Source organism: Gouania willdenowi, chromosome 16, assembly GCF_900634775.1.
Source record: "Gouania willdenowi chromosome 16, fGouWil2.1, whole genome shotgun sequence".
Lineage (NCBI taxonomy): Eukaryota > Metazoa > Chordata > Actinopteri > Blenniiformes > Gobiesocidae > Gouania > Gouania willdenowi.
In genome coordinates, this window is record NC_041059.1 from 2,806,415 (window position 1) to 2,828,834 (window position 22,420).

Consider the following 22,420-nt stretch of genomic DNA (forward strand, 5'->3'; position numbering starts at 1 on the left):
TTCTTCCAATTTTACTTGGATGTAAACAACTTATTTACATTTGGAAGGAATACAAAACTGACTGTCAGTCACAGACATCAGTCACTCACCTTGGCACCTGTATCTCCCTGAGTTCCCAATCCATCTCTGCCCTCCGCTCCCTGAGGACAGACAGACAGACAGACAGACAGACAGTTACTGACCAGTTTGTCAGCATTGAAATTATCCTAAGAACTCAAAAGACGCACCGGCAGTCCTCGAGGTCCCAGTGGTCCACTGTCCCCTTTAATGCCTGGATCTCCTTGTTGGCCCTTTAACGACAGACAGACAGACAGACAGACAGACAGACAGACAGACAGATAGACAGATAGACAGATAGACAGACAGACAGACAGACAGACAGACAGACAGACAGAGAGCTCTGGTAATGTAATTTAACTGTCACGGGCCAACATTCTAAGGATTTTAGTCCAACCTTCTGTCCGTGAGATCCTCGTCTTCCACCCTGACCTGGCTCTCCAGCAGGTCCCGGATCTCCCTACAGACAACAGATGTTAACTACAGACTGTTTTATGCAGAATACAGACTGTCCCTGTTCACCCTACAACTGACCATCCTCCAAAGACTACAGAACATCTCTGTTGTTCACCCTACACACATTAGAATGAATACATTAACTACTGCTACAGACAAACTACAGACTGTCCTTTACAAACTACAGACTGACCTTTACAGACTACCGATTCTTACTAAGATTAAGAGCACACTGACCCCACGTCCTGGTAAACCAGGTTCTCCATCTGGTCCTTGTTCTCCATCTTTTCCTCTGGGTCCCTGAAGGAAGAGAAACACGAGTTATTTTGAGTTTGTGATTATTGTTGTTTGTGTGTGTGTGTGTCCATTTCTTCTGTTTGTGTTTCTTTGTTTGAATGTGTTTTAGGACTCGTGGGGCGTTCACTGACTCTGTAAACAACAGTTGTTGAGATGCAGTAGGTTCATCATTTAAAGCTGTTACGCACGCACGGTCATGATGAGCTGATTGTCTTTGACTTTGATAACAGGAAGTAGAGCACACTAACTTCCTCTCACCTGTGGACCTTGAGCTCCAGCAGTGCCTTGAAGTCCAGGATCTCCAGCTTCACCAGGTGAACCCTGTGATGTGGAAATTACAATTTTTTGCTTACAGACAACATAAATTACATTATCCAGTATGTGTGTGTGTGTATGAAAGTATGTGTGGGTGTCTGCCTGTGTGTGTGTGTGTGATGTCTGACCTTCTCGCCGCTCAGGCCCCGCCTCCCATTGGGACCCTGTAGGACACAGGAATAACTGTAACTAGTGTTTCACATTCATGAGTACGGGAAACATTCATCAATCTATTTATGACTAATATTAAAGCTTAAATTCATGTGGACTGTGGAACGTTTCCAGTCAGTGTTAGTGACGATTAAATAACTATGTGTAAAGAAACACATTGATACATTGCTAACATTTCCAGTAACTGCTCTGAAAAGAGTTCAGAAGAACTGCTGACTCAGGCTTTGCCTTGTGGCTTTAGTGTCACGTAAAAACAGTGACTATTGTGTGGTAGCGCTGTGTGATATGGAAAACATTTTATATCACGATATAGGTAAATTTATATCCTGATATAGTATTTCTTCCTTAAAATTACATGAAATTAATGGAAAATTGCTCTCCATTATATATTTAATTACATATATATATATTAAAAATTCTACAAATAAATTGATGATATGACCTTTTCCTATTTCTCAGAATCTTTAGAATTTCGTGACCATGTTCTGCGATTGTTACAACCTAAAACGTCTGATTTTACAACAGCTTTTTCCAAATATTGTTTCAAAAGGTGAGGCTAAAGCTACTTATTTTCTAATGAGGCTTTATTATTTTCTATAACTTCTGTCATATCAATACAGAAAAGAGCAGATTCACAACAATTTACCAAGATATGTATAATTTCCATCACAGTGTAAAGGTTTAGTGAAGAGAATATTACAGATTATAAATGTTAGTGTAAGTTTTTAAAACTTAAAAAAATAATCCTAAAATAAATGGTACTTCTCCTTTAAGAATCTACTCAATGAAGGAATATTCGTGACTCTTGCTACATATACAGTTGTCACATGTGTTCTGATTTGTAAATTTGCACGTGAAAATGTAGTGAATTTGATTTTCAGCTCCATCTTAGATCGTAAATATGATAGTAGAGGTTTGGTTAGGTTGTATTCTTTAAATTCTTTCTAGAGCAGCAGGAGATAAATAAACACCAATATTAGTGAGACTTTTTACAGTTATTTTTGTGCTGTTGTTTTGTCTCCTTTTGTGTGATTTGGAGTCATTTTTGTAGTTGTTTAGCGTTTTCGGAGTCATTTCTTGTATTTTTCTTGTGCATTTCTCTGTCCTTTGTTGGGTTTATTCCTCAGTTCCCTAAACCAGTTTATTATGAATCAGGATTGCATATTTCATTACTATTGTTTTTTTGTTTTTACTTACTGTGTCGTTATTAATGGGGATATAAATGTGTTCCAAGCCTTGTGTGAATGATGATGTTATTATGGCCATGATCATTGATCTAGATACTGTAAGTACTGGAAATATCTGAAAAAGGCAAATTTGTTGCTCATTGTGGCTGTTTTCAAAACTCCAAACTTTCTTGAGCTATGATAACCTTTTTATGTTATTTCTTCATTAATCATGGTGATATTTTAACTCATTTGTCTCTGTGTGTGAGTCAGGGTTCCTGTCTGTGTGTAACCACTCCCAGTCCTCTGTGTTTATTATTACTATGTTGTTTCCTCTCTCTCTCTCTCTCTCTGTGTTTCTTTTCTATCTTCTTGTGTACATATTTGGTTTTGTGGGTTATTTATTTGTTAATTTGTTGGTAATCTTTCTATGTCTCAGTCTCTGTGTTTGTGTTCCCTGTCTGTCAATGCGTGTGTTGGTGAGTGAGTAGATTCTCTCCTTCCTTCTGTTTCCGTTCTTTATTATTTTCACATGTTTTAAATTTGGTTTCTGACTGTAATTAATATATTGATAATCTGTATTAGGGTTCTTCTATGTGTCCCTACACTCCCAGTCTTAGTCTTATCAGTGTGTGTGATGATTAATAACTAGTTTTCCTCCAACTCCTTTATTCATAATAATAATATGAGTCACAGTTTCCCATCCTGGAGTATGTCAGTGGATTTCTGAGGAAAGTAAAAAAAATTTCCTTTCCTCGTCATTTTTAACGTCTTTTGGAGAAAGAAGCATTTAAAATGATGTTATTTCTCAGTTCATCTCTTTAGTTTTGTGTGTGTGTGTGTGGATGCTGCTATGTGTCTACTACACTCCCACATTTACCTTAAATTAGTTCTTGGTTGATTTTTGGGTGGTCAGTTTTAGTTTATACTTCCTTTAAGCGATGGAGACACCACTGAATATAAAACACTTAGATTACAATAATTCTCCTCCATTAGTGTCACATTTATTAGAGATAATGTAGAAAACACCATAAATCTTGGCGGAAACATTAAGTATGATTAACAACAAAAGTTTTCAACTGTTTGACTGTCAGAGACGATATTAATCACATGTAATGAGTTTGAACTTTTTCCATAATAAAATAAACATCTTCAAAGATCACTTCAGAGTTCACAGTTATCACGATAATAATATTATGTAATAAAGTCTCTTCTTTTATTGGTAATTAACTTTTTTGTCATATAAAACCTCTCTAACTTGTATATAACTTGTTTTCTTATTGGTAGAAAAAATATTTTCTATTTGTATAAAAACCTGTTTGCTTATTGGTCATTTCCTAAAAATCTTTTTACTGGTAATTTTTTTTTTACTTGTATAAAACATATTCTCTTTTTTACTGGTATACAACGTTTAGTTATTGGTATAACATTTTTTTTTTTTTTTACTAATATAAAGCTTGTTTCTTAATGTTATAAAACTTACATTTTTACTGGTGTTAAACACATTTTTTTTACTGATATTAAAACTCACTCTCCTGTTTCTTGTGTTGTGGTCTGTGCATCAGTATTATGGGTATGCTGGGAATTTGTGCAATGAGAACGGTTCCACTCTGTTTGGAGTAGAAAAAAAAGCGATTAACGGTGTTTTTTAAATGATTTTTTTATAATTAATTAATCACAATTAACGCGTGAAAGTCCCAGCAGTATTTATCATATATCTATATATTACAATATGATGTGGTAATATAACTAATCAACTGCTTTAAGAAAAGTTCAGTTAATCTACGATAAATCAATCTTGGGCAAAGAAAGTGAAGTTTAGAAAAGTCAAATTTAGTTGATTCCAGTTTAACTAAATAAACTGGAATCATAAGTGCTAGAGTCTTAATTCTTTTTTTTTAAACCAGGGGCAGATTATTGCTCAAATAATCACGGTTTTAAACCAAAATTATGTGTAAAATGGTATATTTCACTAGTAAGTGCATGTGCATTACATAAGATAATGTGACATGAGCAGCTCTATTCCTCCTGTCTACATTTATTTTACATTCATGAACATGAACATGAACATTCATGAAGTTTCTGAATCTGTGCAAATGAGAAAAATCTCACCGGATTTCCGTCAGCGCCGAGCTCACCAGGCCGTCCTTCGGGTCCAGGCATTCCCTGAAAATACGACAACATCAGTGAGAGGTCATCCAGGGGACTCCGAGGATGACCTCTGACCCCTGCACTGGTTCTTACCGGCATCCCTGAGAGTCCCTCCTCGCCTTTTGGTCCCTGGATGATGTTGTTAGAACCCGGGTTGCCCTGTAAGGAACAGAGGGCGAGCCTGTCAGTCACGATTCAGGGAAAAGTTAGAGACGAGACAAACTCAAGGAAGAAAGCGGAAGAGCATAGGAATAACTATGGAAGACTTGAATAAGAGTTAATGAACACATGAAGAAGTCGTAGTCCATCACTGACCGGTTCTCCTTTCAGGCCCGGTCGTCCTTTAGGCCCGGGCTCTCCACTGGTTCCTGACCCTCCCTAAAAAAAAACAGGATGAGTCACACACGACCAACAACAAACACAAACAAGAAGGTCAGGAAGTACAAAACTTTACTGGGTTTCCTGAACGCCCCGCCTCGCCACGGACGCCATCAAGGCCATCTGCACCCTGACGGCACAAAAACACAAGAGAAAACACAAAAAAACAATTTTCATTAGTAATAAATATTAGTATTAATAGTATTAGTATTATTATTTTTTATAGGTGTTAAACTTGTTTTTTTTTATTGGTATTAAACTTAATTTCTGACTTGTATAAAATGTATTATTCACTAGTATATATATATATATATATATATATTACTGGTATTAAATGTATATTTTTACCTGTGCTAAACTGGTATAAAACTTGTTTATTACAGGTATTAAATATATATTTTTACCTGTGCTAAACTGGTATAAAACTTGTTTATTACAGGTATTAAATATATATTTTGACCTGTACTAAACTGGTATAAAACTTGTTTATTACTGGTATTAAACATATATTTTTACCTGTGCTAAACTGGTATAAAACTTGTTTATTACTGGTATTAAATATATATTTTTACCTGTACTAAACTGGTATAAAACTTGTTTATTACTGGTATTAAATATATATTTTTACCTGTACTAAACTGGTATAAAACTTGTTTATTACTGGTATTAAATATATATTTTTACCTGTACTAAACTGGTATAAAACTTGTTTATTACTGGTATTAAATATATATTTTTACCTGTACTAAACTGGTATAAAACTTGTTTATTACTGGTATTAAATGTATATTTTTACCTGTACTAAACTGGTATAAAACGTGTTTATTACAAATATTAAATGTATATTTTTACCTGTACTAAACTGGTATAAAACTGGTTTTGGGGGTTTCATGAGCGGTGATGCGTTCATGTGCCTCTTGTGTTAAACTGTGACATTTCCTGTGTTAAGCTGTGGTGTGTTCAGGTTCGTGGTGTTGTTCCTACCGGCTCTCCGTCCACTCCATCCAGCCCGTCCCCTCCTCGTTCTCCCTGCAGTGTTTGAGGAGAAGCAGCTGCAGGTCAGACTTTATCTAAACTCTGCGACGCTTCGTTTAAACATCAGACAGTGAACGCAGCACTTATCGCCGCCTTTGAATTTACATTCCATTGATATGAACTCACCCTGTTTCCAGAAAAGCCTCGAGACCCCTGCACACACACACACACACACACACACACACACACACACACACACACACACACACACACGCACACACGCACACACGCACACACACACACACACACACACACACACCACACACAATCATAAATACATTATATATATATTTTTTTAACTTTATTAAAAAAAACAACAGGGAAATGACGACTTTTGTTAGAATTGTTCAGATTTAAAATGAAGTCATAGCAAAGGTTAAAAAAGATACACACGAATAAAATGTAAACAGTGTAAAGCAGGGCTGTCAAACGTATTTTAGTTCAGGGTTCAAACACAGAGCAGTTTGGTCGTAAGTCGGCGGCGAAAACCAATAATTCCAACATTAATGTTTTACTGGTGCTAAACTTTTTTTTTACTGATATTAAAGTATTTTTTTTACTGTAAATAAACTTTTGTTTAATTTTTTTTTATTTTTCTAATTTTTTTTACTGATAGTAAACTTGTTTTTAGTGGTATAAATATAAAGTTTTTGCTGATAATAAACACATTTTTTTTAATGGTCTAAAACAGTTTTTTTGCTGGTAATCAACATATTATTTACTAGTGGTAAACTTAATTTTTACTGGTATAAAACTAGTTTTTACTGGTATTAAATGTATATTTTACTGGTATAAAACTTACATTTTTACTGGTACTAAATTCGTTTTTTACTCACAATAAACTTATTTTTATTGACATTAAAGTTTGTTTTTTACTACTATAAATCTTATTTTTACTGGTATTAAACTTGTTTTGTTTTTTTTTACTGGTGATGAACTATTTTTTTTAGTGATATTAAACTTGTTTTTCACTGGTATTGAATTTTTTTTTACTGGTACAAAACTTAAATTTTTACTGGTAATAAACTCATTTTTTACTGGTATAAATTGTATTATTTACTGGTATTAAACTTGTTTTTTTACTGATATTGAACAAATTTTTACTGATATTAAACTAATTATTTTACTGGTATTAAACTTCCTGTGTTAAACTGTGATGCATTCAAGACCCATCGAGTCAACCTGTGGTGCATTCAGGTGTCTCCTGTATAAATCTCTGATGTGTTCAGGTACTTTGTTTTGTGATGATACCTTGGGTCCTCGGGAGCCTGGGCAGCCCGGAGTGCCTGCAGGTCCTGGAGCTCCGGGTGGTCCTCGTCCTCCCTGAAACACACACACACACACACACGCGCACACACACACACACACACACACACACACACACACACACACACACACACACACACACACACACACACACACGCACACACACACACACACACACACACACACACACACACACAGAGAACATTACAAACCGACAGCTGCTGGTTCTCATCTTTAACTGATGTAAACACGATGAGGAGACACTCACCATCAGGCCTTCGTCGCCCGGGAAGCCGCGCCGGCCATCCAGTCCACGCTCGCCCTATTTATCACACACACACACACACACACAGATGTGAACACTTCAGCAACATCTAAACATCCAACAGAAACACATACTTATTAAAAATGTTCCTAAACCCTGAGACCTCCTCCACTCCTTTGTAATGAATGAATAAATGAAAGGTTCATTCAAAGCTGCTCTGATCAGAGTTTTTAATCCCACAAAATAACAGAAATATACACAAAAGGACAAGAAACAATACAAATAAAGGGCAGAGAAAAGGACAAGAAAAAATACGCAAAACCTAATCCAAAAATTCAAAATCAATCGCAATAAAATGCGTATTTGAGGAACCGAGTCAATTTTCAGGAACATCAGTGAATTACAAATCGAGGTAGGAATTATTGACAGTTCACCAATAATGGGAGATATAGATTTTTTTGATTTTCGAATCAATATATTGACCCGGATTCCCTTCAAAATTTAATGAATGTTCCATCAGGTCTATGTTTGGTTAAACTTCTGTTAAATCCATTAAGTACATTTGATCATACGCAGAGTTTCCTGGGGTGAGTTTTCATGACAGTCTTCCCAAATTAATTTGAAAAAATACAACTCTTAATATAATGTGCCATAAAACACAGTGACTACAATATATATATATGAATTCATTTGTTGTTTTTTTAAAAATACTAGTTTTCCGTGAAATGGTCTCTAACTTTAGGTTGGTTCTTCTTCTGTTGTGGTAACCATGATGTCATTCTATGTCATTTCAACAAATATTCATGACATTCCACACATTTTGGTCTCAAAAGATTCTGACATTTTTATCATTTGTTCCTTAATTATTCAATAGTCATACTGTACATTTCTAGTTTGATTAGATTAATACCTTTTGAGATATGGCCAATTTAGTGAGGGGGGGTGGTATGTGCTGATTTTTGCCCGTCCTTAATTTTCTTCCATTTTCCGCTTCCAATATCACAGGAACTCCAGCACATAGGAAAGGTAAATGTGGTATAGTAATACAGCTCCACCTACTCTCTTTGACAATATAAAAATATCTGCTATACATCCGATCTGGTGGACATGCCAGCCTCTCAAATTTGAGGCACACACTAACTAAAAGTTAGTGAGTGTTTGGGCCTTCAATAAGCAACTTAGCATATGTCTCAGCTCTGTATAATTTGATCATCTTTGAGCTATGTACATATGTTCACATCACTAATGATTAGTCACATATATGCATTGGTTCTCGGGTGACACGCTCTGGAAATATGAAAAAATACTTTTTTTTTTTTACTATTTTCATTGGCCCATAACTGCATATGGGAATGGAATGTAAGAAAAAAATCTGATCTCTGTTTTATTTTATAGTGTAGTAGTATAAAGGTTACGCTTTCTAGAGATATAAAACAATTGTGTGCAAAGTGTGTGGGTCTTTTGTTGAACATGGAATGACCCTGAGGTGCGACACACCAGAATGGAAACTACTCAGGGAGAGGAGTGGGAATAGAGGAACACACAGGAACTCACAGACAGGGCGTGAACTAAAGAAGAGATAAGTGGAACAGAAGAAAAGTCCAACTACAGCAGGACCCACACAGGTTTTAAACTCATCAGCTGGAAAGAAGAAACAATATCTCAAGGGTTTCTTATCATGTAATAAATGTTTTTAAATCCTTCAATGGAATTAAATGATGAACTGAAAGGGCATGAAAGTGACCTTTGACCCCTGCTTTCCTGGATCGCCACGTTCACCATCCGGTCCTTGACACTTGCACGTCACGTTGCAGCACTCCCGATCGGCCACGGCGCTCTGAGGAGAGTCAAACAACAGATTCATCAGAGGAAAACAAAGAAAAGATGAACCCACACTATCCGTCCATTGACTTCAAAACAGCCAATGATGACAAACTCCTGAGTTTTCAATTGGTCTGATAAGACTAATCAGTATTCCAACCTGTATAACATAGCCCCGCCTCTTTAACTTTGACCCTGCCTGGCCAAAGTCACTACATGCTAAGCTAACCATAATACGTTAGACAAGTCGCTGGTAAAGAGTTCCTTCACATTCTCTGAGAAATAACAACAAAATGTAAACGTAAACATTTTCTGTGACAAAATAAATGTCCGTTACAACAAAAATATTCACCACGACAAAAATGTACTTTATGATGAAAATGTGAAAAAGGTTTGTTAAGACAAAAATATTTTATAAAGTACTTCGATAAAAATGTCTGATACGACGCAAAACGCAAAAAAGTATTGTTACAACAAAAATGTTCATGACGACAACGTAAAAAAAATCCTTTTCAAGATAAATCTAAAAAAAATGCGTAACGATAGAAATGTGTTACAATGAAAATTTCAGTTTTGTTAAAAAATGTCTGTTATGATGAAAATGGAATGATAAAAATGTCCATTACTATAAAATACTGTTATGAATAAAATGTTAACAAATATAATACAACATAAATGTTTATAACAAAAAAATGTAAAAAAAAAGATATTGTTACAACAAAAATATTCACTACGACAAAAAATGTTACAATGTAAATGTGAAAAAAGGTTTGTTAAAGCAAGAATATTTTTAAAAATAAATAATACAATAAAAATGTCTGTTATGACTAAAAATGTAAAAAAAAAAACTTCCCCTACATTATAAATGTCAACAAAAATGTGTAAATGATACAAACGTCTGTTATATTTCGTTAAAAAAATGTCTGTTATGATAAAAATGAGATGAAAATGAAAATGTCCGATACTATAAAATATTGCAACGACAGAAATGGAAAAAAAAAACGTTATTGGCGACAATATTTGTTATGGCAAACGTACGATCAAAAATATTGTTACAACGAAAATGTTTATTACAACAATGTAATGTAAAAATTTTCCTTTGCGATAAAACATTTGTAAAAAATGTGTAACGATAAAAATGTCTTTTAAATTAAAATGTCTGCTATGATTAAAAAGATGAAAATATTTGTTTAAATACATTTTTAAAAAAAATGGATATTTACAAGAAAAATGTTCATTATGAAATATACATTCTAAAAACAATAACAAAAACACAACAAACAAAATTCATAAAAATGTCTGCTAGGACAAATTTGCGAGACGAAGGAGAACCGCGATTGTCCTGAATCCGCTAAGACTCGGAGGTGGTTGTGTTTTTTAAAAGCAGACTGGAGCTGTTGGAGCAGGAATGGAGTCCCTCAGGGCTCTGCGTTTGGCTCCTTCTCTGTCGTGGAAACGGAAACTCACGATGTGCTGCAGGACGGAGCGTCCCAGGTTGGGCGTGCTGATCCGTAGAGGAGGTTTATATAGAAGTCCACGTCCAAACTCCACAGACTGCAACTGGTACATGTCGGCTCCGTCCAGAGCCACCGTCAGCAGAGCGCTGACTCCTGCAAACACACCCATTGAGTATTTTTATCTCCTTTTGTGTATTTTGTTGTCGTATGTATTTTTGTTGAGGGTTAGGGTAATTTCAGTGTCTTTCTGATTTGTTTTGTGTTTTTTTTTTGGTACGTATGTTGTTCTAGGTCTTTGTCCCATTGTGCATTTTTTTCTATTTTTGTGTCTTTTTTTGTATTTGTGTTGTTCTTTTGTGTATTTTCTGCTGTCATTTTGTGCATTTACTTTGGGGGTGGGGGGCTGCTAGTTGCCCATGTTTGTGATACTGTGTGTGTATTTGAATTCAAATTATTGAGAGTTATATCAGATATCGCCATTCTGAGAAAAAATATCAAAATATGAATTTTGGTCCATATTGACCACTCCTCGAATTAAATATATAGACCGTCTCCAGATGCATGCCAACCACAATGTTTGTAAAATAAACAATAATGCAAAAATGATTAGTAACATAATTGTTAATGCTGACTATAAAAAATTGCGTCGACACGTTGTTTAATGTTAACAAATACATTACACGATCTACAATAAATTAATTCATATATATTTTGTACAGTCACTATGTTTTATATATACACATAACTTAGAATTTATCCTAAACTAATGAAGGGAAGAGTAAAAGAGGAGGATTTTGTTTTCAAACCTGACGTGTGCAGCCGTTCAGATTCTCGCTCCAAAGTTCTCACGTCATCATTGAGTCCATCAGAGAAGATCAACAGCACCTGAAACATTACCAAACACGTATTAAACCTTTGAAATATTAACATTTTCCATAATATATATCATATAACAGAGAAGAAGAAGATGGAGAGATGGAGTAAAAGAAGAATGAGAAGAAGTGCAGTGTGTATGTGCAGTTTGTGTTATGAAAAACAGAATGACTGGGATGTTATGGGGGGTTGGGGGGGAGGGGTCTAATTTGAGGATAGAAGCTCTCCCCGCGTCTCTCTGTGCTGGGGCCTTATTTATAAACATTGTAAACACACAAAGACGTGCCATTAGAATGTGTGCAACAGGTAACCTTTATTTTGGAAATATCTCCAGGTTTAACTTCAGAAACCTGGTTACCCTGGCCTAAAGTAGACTACCAGGCCAAACACCATTCGCATAGCTATCTCTAGTGATGAGAATCTATTTAGATTAGCTATTAGCTATCCAGCATTAGCATTATAAGTAGTTGTTCCCTAAAGTTTAGGTTATATACAGTAGCAATCCAAACTGCATTAACACTGTTTATTTTGTGTAGTAACAAGAAACTGTCACAAGATAAATAGCATATCTAAAATATCTACCTTACCATAATGTATCTTATCCAACCTTATGCTAGTTTTGCTTATTTTACCTTTTCTTAGCTTCCTTTCTCTTACGCTACCTGACCTTACCGTGCCTTAGCTTATGCTAGCGTACCTTAACTCTTCTTAGCTTACCCCATCGTATCTTACAATAGCTTATCTTACTTACTTCAACTTTCTAACCTCCTTACCTAACACTACTGGCTCTTCCCTTATCGTATATTACCTTCATATCTTACTTTACCTTAATAAAGTCTTAAATATATTCTTAAAAAATCTAGTCAATAAATCAGAATCCGAAATAATGTCGTGTCCACCCAACTCTTCATCTCACCTTGACCCGAGCGCTGGATTTGGACTTGAACATCTCCTGGTAGAAGGTCATCAAGGCCGTGTTGAAGAAGGTTGGCTGGGAGAGCGTATGGTTCATCACCTTCCTCAGGACGTCTTTGTCGTAGCCCTCAAAGTTGGTGTCGTACACGGGAAAACCCTCGCCGTCAACCACGTAAAAGGCGATGTTGGTCTCCAGGGGAGTGGAGCTGCCGCAGCACAGGTCCACCAAGGAGATGGAGTAGTAAACCTCCTCAAGGACCTGGGCCAGCCGACCGCTGACCAGCAGCTCATCAGGCCGTCTGGAGCGAGAGATGTCAAACCCAATGGCAACGTCGATGATGCAGTTGTCTACGGACAAAACAGACGGTAGGCCAAGGCTAGTTTATTTTTAAGAATCCTACAATAAGCTAGAATAAAGGTCTGCAACCCATGGCTCTGGAGCCATGTGAGGCTCTTTCGTCTCTCTACTGTGGCTTTGTGGGGGAAAAAATCAGCTCTGTGTATTTATTCATAAAGGGGGATTTGGATTTTAACTTGAAGAGGAATCTATATCGGGCAGGACTTGAACCTAAACTCCACTGAATCGCCTTTTGGGGATTACCCTGGAGCTTTAACTATTTTTGTATACTAAAGCTAGAGTAGGTGTCATCAAATTTTCAAGAAAAGTCTACTCACGGGGTTCAAACCCACAAACTTTCCTTAAGTGACCATAAAACTGAAGTTCGGCTTTTTGTTCTTAAATACAAAAAGGACTCAAATGGACATTTATGGTGCGTTTCCACTGGCTGTATCGGCTCTACCCGGCACGGCTCTAGTCTCTTTTTGCACGTTTCCACTGGGAAAAAGTACCTCCTCCGTGTTGCCTGGTACTGCTTTTTAGGCTGGGCTGGCCGGGTTACCGGACTCAAAATGCCACTCACTCTGTTCTTGTTGTTGTTTTTGTTGTTCTTCTTCTTCTGGTGTACACTAGTTAAAGTCGCTACTCTTCTGTTATTTGTAAACAGATCGGGCTGACATTTGGTAGGTATAATCAATGGATGTGTACGCATCAACGCTCGGAAGCCCGATTTTCAATTTGGGACCCTCCTCAAAAAAAATAAAAATAAAAGTCGATTTCTCATTTATTTGCGAGTCAAATATTACGACGGTTGGTGGTACGGAATCATTGGCACATACCAATATATACAGTAAATGGGGCCATTACTCCGTACATGTCCCAGGGGCACCACCCCATTTTTTCAAATGACTACTCCTCTGTTGGTTCTCGTTAAATCGGAATGCAGTTTGCTATGGAAACACACCATTAGTATTTTATTTAAAGATAACCTTCAACCCAGAGTATTTTTTTCTGAAGTTCAAAATATTTTTGTCACATACACAAATGTAACTTTGTTTTCTCTGTAACTGATTTCATAAATGCAACACACTATAATTTGTTTATATACAGGTAAAAAAAAAAACTACGTTATATGCAGTTTTATTTTTATTTTAAGTGTCAAATGAATTTGTGGCTCCTAATGCTTTCTTTTCTGTGGGAAACGGGTCTTTGACTGATAAAAGTTGCCGACCTCTCGGCTAGAATTAGCTAAAGAAATGCTAGTTTCCATCTGTAGTCTGTCATAAGCCAAACAGAATAAAAGACAAGCCTCACCTTTTGGCTCGGTCTCTGTGAAACAAACGGTGTCGACAATGTCCATCTTGATGTTTTTCAGGCTGCTGAAGTCTGGGACACTGAAGAGCTTCTTTGACGAGCCGGCGATGCGCTCCAGCTGAATGTCGTAAGTGTTCCTGATGGCGATGACCAGGATTTGTATCCCCATCTGCCTCAGATGCTGAGCCTCCTCCTCCACGCTGTCCTGAGAGTCTCCATCCGTGATGAGCACCAGGTTCCTGGGAACGCCACGCCGGCTGCCATGAACCTCCTCGAAGTACTTCCTAATGAATCTCAAGGCCTTTCCGATGTAGGTGTCTCCCCCGGTGTCCAGCAGTTGGCCGAGGTGCTTGATCACGTCTTGCTCGGAAAAGTACGTGTTGAGGTAAAACTCGTCCCGAGGCTCATTGCTGAACTGAGCCACAGCGACGCGGGCCAGCGACTCTCCGATCTTGAAACTCTTCACCACGTCCGCCACAAAGTCCACCATGAGCCGATGGTTGTTGGGGTGAATGGAGCTGGAGCGATCAAGCAGGAATACCAAGTCTGTCCGGTCACACACTTAAGAAAACACAACACACACACACACACATTAGACTTAGAATAACTCTTTATGAAAGAGAACAAACTAAAGGTCCCAAAATCATGCAAGAATGCTGATTAGGGATTAACCCCTGATCCAGGATTAATCCACTAACTCCGGATCCGGAGAACCTGTTCCTGTTTGTGGTCTCACCTGGCTTTGACATGTTGCAGATTGCAGGGATCACGTCCTTGTACACGGTCTCCAGTTCCTTGTATTCCTTGGCAAAAAACACATGAGATGCGTTTCCCCCAGCAATAATGTTAAGCTCCTCCTTCTTTGAATTCCGGACGCCAACACTCAGGACTGTCACGCCATTGGCTCGCAGAGCATTGGACGCCGGCTGCAGTTTCTCAGGATCCATGGCCTGTTCGTCCGTCAGTACAATGAGAACCTGAACATTGCGTTTCGGGCGTCCGCCTTGCTTTCCCTTGAAGAAGTCTAAGGAGAATTCCAGGCCAGCACCTGTAAAAGCCCTCTGTCCTGTGGGCAGCAGGCGGTCGATGGTTTGGTAGATCTGACTTTTGGACTGACTGCCTTTGAGGGAAAACTTCAGCTGAGTGTCGTCGGAGAACGCAATGATCCCGATACGAGTCAGGTCGTCGCCGACAATGGTGTGATTGACCAAAGACTTCATCAATGCACGCATGCTGCTGAACTGTTGGGCATCGCTGCTCTGTGAGACGTCCACCAGAAAGATGATGTCAGCACTGTCAATCTTACAATCTGAAGTGAAAGACAAAGTCAACTATAGACAAACCAATCACACATAAAAAAAAAAAAAAAAAAAAAATTATCTGTTGAAAATGTCTTGAATCTGTTTTAAAAGTTGTTTATTGGTTATAGATTATTCTTTATCAAGTTTATTATGAGGCTATTTATGATACATAAAATCTATATCAGTGCATCACTGGACTACGTAAATCCTCTGATCTGTGGGATCTAGGTCAGTGGTTCCCAAACAAGGGTACGTGTACCCCTAGGGGTACAGGAGCACATTGCAGGGGGCACTTGGAAAGATTTAACAAATCATTTAAAATTAATTGGGAAATGTTCCTAGTTTCTTTTTAGGCTACTTTTTGGACAAATTCATCACAAACTAACAGTACTATTGCTCAATTAAATAAATACTATATTTTCTTGTAATTTATTGAGACAGGATTGTTTTACACTGTAGAGGCCATTTATCACCCTTCTGACAATAGGAGACCATAATTAATTACTTTTTGCAAATGAGTACATAAAAGTTGTAGTTTACCTAAATTAAATTATACTCATCATTGTTTTGAATTTGTAGATTAGGATTTAAGGCTCAAACATACTCGGGCAGATCCCGCGGACAACAGACTTGCACGGACTGTCCGCTCTCTTCAGAGCTTAACATACTTGGGCGCAGCGCCGTGTAGTAGTTTCCATTAAAATCCTACATGTCCCATGATTCTTAGCGCTTCTCTGTAGTCCTTGTACTCCTGGGACATGTTTTAAAGGGGGGTATTATGTAAAATCGACTTTTTCAAAATTTGCATCATGTTACTATGTCATTCTCTCATTTAAAACATGCCTGGAGTGTTGCCTTGGCTCATTCATGTATGTTTGAGAAATCTTTAAAAACTCTGATGGCGTCTATTTTAGAGTCCTCCTAAGAACGCCCCCAGCTCCTGGAAACGCCTCTGAACTTTCATCACCGCCCACCTCCCCACAGCCCCTCCCCGGGTCTTGAGCAGACAGCAGCACAGCGTCAACAACACTACAGCAATTATCTAACACCTGGTGTAACTGTGCGTCTCCTGAGCTCATCGTACTCAAGACACTTTTCAAAATTACAAAATGCCTTCATAGAAGAAATATTTCTTTGGATGCCAAGACAACTGCCCTCTTTTTAGTCTTCCAAAAAATTAGACCGTTTGTCAAAAATGGTTGAACTTTGTTCAACTATTTATGTTGCTTTTAACATAAAATAAATTAATAATCAAACGTTTTGCGTTGTGCATTTTATGTTATATTTATAATTTCATTGCAACATAGTTTCATTATATATCGGTAAATTGCAAAATGTAGCTTCAGAATTACGTATATTTATTTATTTATTTATTTATGACAAGAAGGTTGAATATTACCAAGCAGACACGTCTTGTAAAAGCCTCTGAACTCTCAGGTTTGTCTTCATAGTCAATTTCCGGGTCAGACGCAGGATCATATGCGTGGCCATTGTGCACAAAGTGATAAGGTGTAGCTCCTTTCCAACAGTCAAATTAAAATGCACCGAAGATCGCTAATAGTTTCAGTGCATGTGGAGAAGATGCAGTAGTGTTGTGATGACGCCACAGACAGCGTGTTGAAGGGACGTGTCGGAAAGGGTAGGAGCTTCTTAAAGAGACAGAGGCCTATTTCAAGGCATTTGATACAGCCATGATGCAACAACAAATGTATTCAGGGCAGTTATTTTAATTTACTGCATTTACAAACCAACATAAAGTTACATCATCATTGTAGTGTGCTATAGAATGGTACAATGTGATTGAAAAAAGCACAATACCCCCATTTAAAGGTATCGCTACTGTCGTAGCTCGTCTACCAGTCTCTCCTCTATGTTCATCTCTCCTGCTCTGTTTCATTAGGAGGGTGAAATGCAGGTCGGTGTTACATTTATTGCGGGTCGATACAATGCTGAGCAGTGTTTAGTGTGACACCAACTACGCGGAAAAGTCCGCGCGGTTGTAAAATCTGAGCTTTGCATTTAATTGGCCCGCGTAATCCGCGAGGAGTCCGCGTGGACTCCGGTTTGCGGGTGTATGCCTGAGTACGTTTGAGCCTTTAGGGAATCAATGTTCGAGACACATTCCACAAATGTTCCATAAATTAAAAAGTAGATTAAATTATGGAGAGGGTACATATGATATGAAGAGGGGGTACAAATGATTTGACAAAAAAGCAAAGATTGTACACGGGACAGAAACTATTGGGAACCACTGATTTAGGTGAATCTCTCAGTGTGAAAGTATTTGTTCTCTTACAGTCTTCACAGAACTTTAAGGCGAGCTGACTCTCCAGCTCCTTCAGGGCGTCGAAGTTCCTCTGGTTGAAGACTCTGTCCAGCGAGCCGCTGATCTCCAGCAGCTGCGTGCTGTTGGCCTCCTCTACGCCGATGGCGTAGATGATCACGCCGAGCTGCCTGAGCTGCTCGGCTGGGATTTTAACGTCGTCTTTAGACTCGCCGTCTGTGATCACCACCAGGCGCTGCTTGAGATGGGGCCGCCCACCGGCCGAGGCGTGAAAGTACTGTGAGACGGCCGTGATGGCTTGGCCTGTGCGAGTGCCTAAGTTTATCTGCTCCATGGTGTCAATAGCTTTGAGAACATCCTGTTTGCTGTCATACCTGCAAAAATATTAAACTTAATCAATCAATAAACCAACATGGACAAAAACAAGCAGAGGTGTAAGTAAGTAACAGTGACGTGCCGTGACCACTAGGGTTGGGTAGGCATGTTGCAAATCGAGACCACCAATGAAAATTTCATATGTTTCTGCTGGCAAGTGTTAATCAAACAAAATCAACATCGTAAAACACCATTAAAGAAACATAAACAATTATTTAATATAGCCTCCATACTCTCCCAACAAAATATATCTCATGACACGACAGCACATCTGTTGTTTGTGTTGGAAACACAGAAACACGGAGAAAATTTCAACAACTCAGAACAGCCTCAGTGAGGAGCATCCACAAAGTCAATCCTTCATTTTGTACCATTCACTGTGGAAAGTACAAAGAATTTTCTGACCTTACCTTTGCTGAGGGTTCGGTAACTCAGGTGTTGGTCTCCCATCTTTTAAAAGCTGTCGTTTTTCCTCAAAATAAAGTTTCTTTATCGTCTCTAGTGCTGTCATCCTGCCTGTAGTGTTATCCCGCCCACTAGCTAGAGAACTAGCAGCAGCGGTCACGCTCTATCAATTCACTAATGTACTGTGAACGTACGTATAGCATTTAGCATAGCACGGTTACGTAAAAAGGCAGCATAGAGAGCTGCCTTTATACGTAAATGGTTTTCATCTTGGGGAACTGACTGTGCATGCGCAAACAGATAAAAACATGCTATATTCTTTTGGGAGAGGGTGTGGCCTCCTCCTGCCTTACAGCGGAGTGAGACTGTGCAGACGTACCAGGAAATAGCGATGTTTAGTCATTTGGTCTATGAAATGCACAAAATGCTGACACTTTATAAATATATTATAATTAAAACAAATAATCAAAATACCAATTCACCCTTGGGTAGGCACTGCCTACCTTGCCTATCCTGACTGCACGTCACTGGTAAGTAAGTAAGTAAATTCTATTTATAAAGCACTTTTCACATTAATGAACCACAAAGTGCTGAACAAACATTTCACTTTCAGTAAAGAGTACTGATATCTCCTACTGATGTAGAAGGAGTTACTTTATTGAAATTGTACTCAAGTACAGGTACAAGTAAATCATACATAAAATACTGAAGTACAATTAAATAGTAGCTTAAAAAGTAGTACTCAAAGTCAAAGTTACTAGTTACTTTCAACCCCCACGTTTATTGTTGGTAATACATCTTGGTACGGTGCCCTTGCATACAGTAAACATCTCATGTGTAAACTTAAAAAGGAAGAGACCAAATCTTGGACAATTGGAACTTCATTTATTTTCCACAAAGGCATCTGTATAAAATAAAAGGTTTGGCAAAATGAACAATTATTTTTAAAATAAAATAATGCCAATGAATTCAATTATAAATTATAAATTTTCAGGCTCTAAGTATAGATATATTTATGAACTTATAAAAATGACCTCCATTCAATGCTGTAACAGTTGGGTGTAGAAATGGAAGAAATTACTTTACTTCTTTTTAATACATATAAAATTACTTATTCAGACATATACTCAAAAAAGCACCCATAAAAGCTACTGAATTACAATAACTTGAGTACTTGTAATCTATAACTTTCAGCTCTGGAAGAAAGTTTGCCATTGTGAATCATAAATACACCACACTGAGTGTGATAAGATACATCCATTAGTAAATGTGTTTGCTGTGTGTACCTCTTGAGGTCGAACTCCAGATGATGGTTGGAGCTGAACTGCATGAGTCCAACGTGGACTTGATCCGGACTCACGTTGGACCGATCGACGATAGACTTAATGAATTCTTTCATCTTAGTGAAGTCTTCCTCCTTGATGCTCTCTGAGCTGTCCGTCAGGAAAATTATGTCACTTGGCACGTTTTCACAGGCTGGGGGAGAGCAGACGGACACATCAAGGGATTTATCCAGTCAGTTATTCAGTGGTTACTAGTTAGCTTAAGCAGGTGTTCATAACCAGCTGATGTCAGAGGGAAAACTTCTGTCTTGGCAGGTATTACATGTTGCCTATATGTCTTGGCTGTATACATGTCTATGCAGTTTGAGGTGAATTTGAGATATCAAAAGGAAACATAAAATAAACATGGGGAGGAAGAAGTAGATTTTCTGTTCAAGTAAAGTCTCAAATCAAGTCCCCAGTCAAGATTCTAGTGTTTGGATTTAAATCTTAGTCCTAAATCTTTGAGTTCAAGTCCCTAGTTTTCAAGTTCAAGTCTTAAGTCTTCAAATACAATCAAGCCTCAAATAAAGGCACAAATCCAGTTTCAAGGAAAAAACATAGCCCTTTGGCAACATTTGTAAAGGTGCATGAAGATCTGTTTCACTGTTTTGATGAGAAGTCTTATTTTTAAACGTGAAATTAGACTTTTGTTTTTCTTTTGTTTGGACTATGGGTGAACACTGTCTAAGGTGGGCATTGATCTTATTGCGTGGTCGATGAGTCGGTGAAACCTGGACTGTAAAGTCCACCGTCTTTGGTTTGGTACCTGAATACTTGTGAATTTGCGGATAGGTTCCCCTTACCCACTGGGGAGCAGATGTCTGTCACGATTTCCTGCTGGATGGATTTCAAGGCATCAAAGTTACTGACGACGAATGTTCTCTTGGGGTCTCCTGAGATCTGGTCCAGCTCCGTCTGGTTGGAGTCTTTGACCCCAACGGCATAGACGATGATGTCTTGAGCCCTCAGCTGCTCTGCAGGTGCTTTAACTTTGTCTGTGGACTCTCCGTCTGTGACCACAATCAGGTACTGAGGTACTGTATGGTCCCGACTGCCTTTGGCTTTTTCAAAATAAGGTCCCATGACAGACAGCGCCTTGCCCGTCTCGGTCCCTCCGCCCTCATGAAGGATTTTCAGCACAGCTTTCTCCATGGACTTAGCATCAGTGTAAGTGCTCAGGTCAAACTCCAGAGTGGGGGAGTCGGAGTATTTGACCAGCCCGATGCGAACATTTTGAGGCCCAATGTTGAACGTGTGAAGGAAGCTGATGACAAACTTCTGCATGTCGTAGAAGTCTGGGTTACTGATGCTGCCCGAGTCATCAATCAGGAAGAAAATGTCGGCTTCGTCGGTTCGGACACATGCTGTAGGCAGAGAGTGGAGTGACACCAGAGCTACATTTAGCAACGCTTAAATAAAAAGAAGCAATAACTGACATTTAAACACACAAAGAAGTGAAACAAAAAACAGTCATAGTCTAAGCCGAGTCAGAAACATCAATAAGGCTGACATTACTCTATCATTATATGTCATTAGCATGAATCAGGTGTCATGAAGGCTGACATTAGTGTCGTTTGAAAAAGTTTGACACCTATGGAGCTATGTTGGCATTTTTGGGTTAGGTGGAGGGATCTAGTGGAGTTAAGTAGGGGTAGGGCTACCACCGTGGCTCAGGTGGTAGCGGGTCGTCTTCTGATTGAGAGGTTGGGGGTTCGATCCCAGTACCTGACTATGTGTCGAAGTGTCCTTGGGCAAGACACTGAACCCTAAGTTGCTCCCAGTGGTCGACTAGCGCCTTGCATGGCAGTCCTGTCCCACTGGTGTGTGAATGTGAGAGTGATTGGGTGAATGAGCTGATATGTAAAGCGCTTTGAGACTGCTTCAGTGTGGGGATAAAGCGCTATATAAATCAAGTCCATTTACCATTTACCATTTACCAAAGGGAATGTTTTTTCCCGATGAGACCCCCCCGGGAAGTTCAGAACCTCTCCCAGTTCGGGAATCAAAGGCAGGCACGGGCTGACGCTTGTCATTCGTGTTCCTCTCTTCTTTGTGTCACCCATCAAAAAGGATTGTGGTATTGTATCAATATATATGCGGTGTCAGTGCTGTGGTTAGGGTTAGGTGCATTGATTACCGTAATTTCCGGACTATAAGCCACTACATTTTTTCTCACGCTTTGAACTCTGCGGCTTAAACAATGACACGGCTAAATTGTGAATTTTTCTCAATTTTATACGCTTCATGCCGCCGCAAAATTGAGCTCCATCACATTAGACCAGGTGGAACAATGAAATTGTTAACATTAAATTGTTCTTGCTCGCACTGAATCATTCTGGTCACTCATTTTGTCATGATGCAACAACTTGGAGAAATGTTGTCAGAGAGAGAGAGAGAGAGAGAGAGAGAGAGAGAGAGCACCTGCTGCAGCAGCAATGGGGATAACGCAAACGTCA

The 22,420-nt window shown here is 38.5% G+C and overlaps 1 protein-coding gene across 2 annotated transcripts in view; it reads right to left on the reverse strand.

The window, feature by feature from the left end:
* Nucleotides 1–22,420, reverse strand: part of LOC114478477 (collagen alpha-6(VI) chain-like) — a 41,293-nt gene that overhangs the window by 6,608 nt on the left and 12,265 nt on the right. For both annotated transcript variants that reach the window (XM_028471574.1, XM_028471573.1), the window contains exons 7-29: nt 20,768–21,328; nt 19,926–20,115; nt 17,872–18,233; nt 15,011–15,583; nt 14,275–14,835; nt 12,625–12,971; nt 11,642–11,720; nt 10,846–10,988; nt 9,302–9,394; nt 7,561–7,614; nt 7,278–7,349; nt 6,153–6,179; nt 5,976–6,020; nt 5,068–5,121; nt 4,929–4,991; nt 4,707–4,772; nt 4,575–4,628; nt 1,254–1,289; nt 1,069–1,131; nt 751–813; nt 455–517; nt 228–290; nt 90–140 (exon numbers count right to left, since the gene is read on the reverse strand). In XM_028471574.1, coding sequence (XP_028327375.1) covers nt 90–140; nt 228–290; nt 455–517; nt 751–813; nt 1,069–1,131; nt 1,254–1,289; nt 4,575–4,628; nt 4,707–4,772; nt 4,929–4,991; nt 5,068–5,121; nt 5,976–6,020; nt 6,153–6,179; nt 7,278–7,349; nt 7,561–7,614; nt 9,302–9,394; nt 10,846–10,988; nt 11,642–11,720; nt 12,625–12,971; nt 14,275–14,835; nt 15,011–15,583; nt 17,872–18,233; nt 19,926–20,115; nt 20,768–21,328 — 3,683 coding nt within the window. The remainder of the gene's footprint in view (nt 1–89; nt 141–227; nt 291–454; nt 518–750; nt 814–1,068; nt 1,132–1,253; nt 1,290–4,574; nt 4,629–4,706; nt 4,773–4,928; nt 4,992–5,067; nt 5,122–5,975; nt 6,021–6,152; nt 6,180–7,277; nt 7,350–7,560; nt 7,615–9,301; nt 9,395–10,845; nt 10,989–11,641; nt 11,721–12,624; nt 12,972–14,274; nt 14,836–15,010; nt 15,584–17,871; nt 18,234–19,925; nt 20,116–20,767; nt 21,329–22,420) is intronic.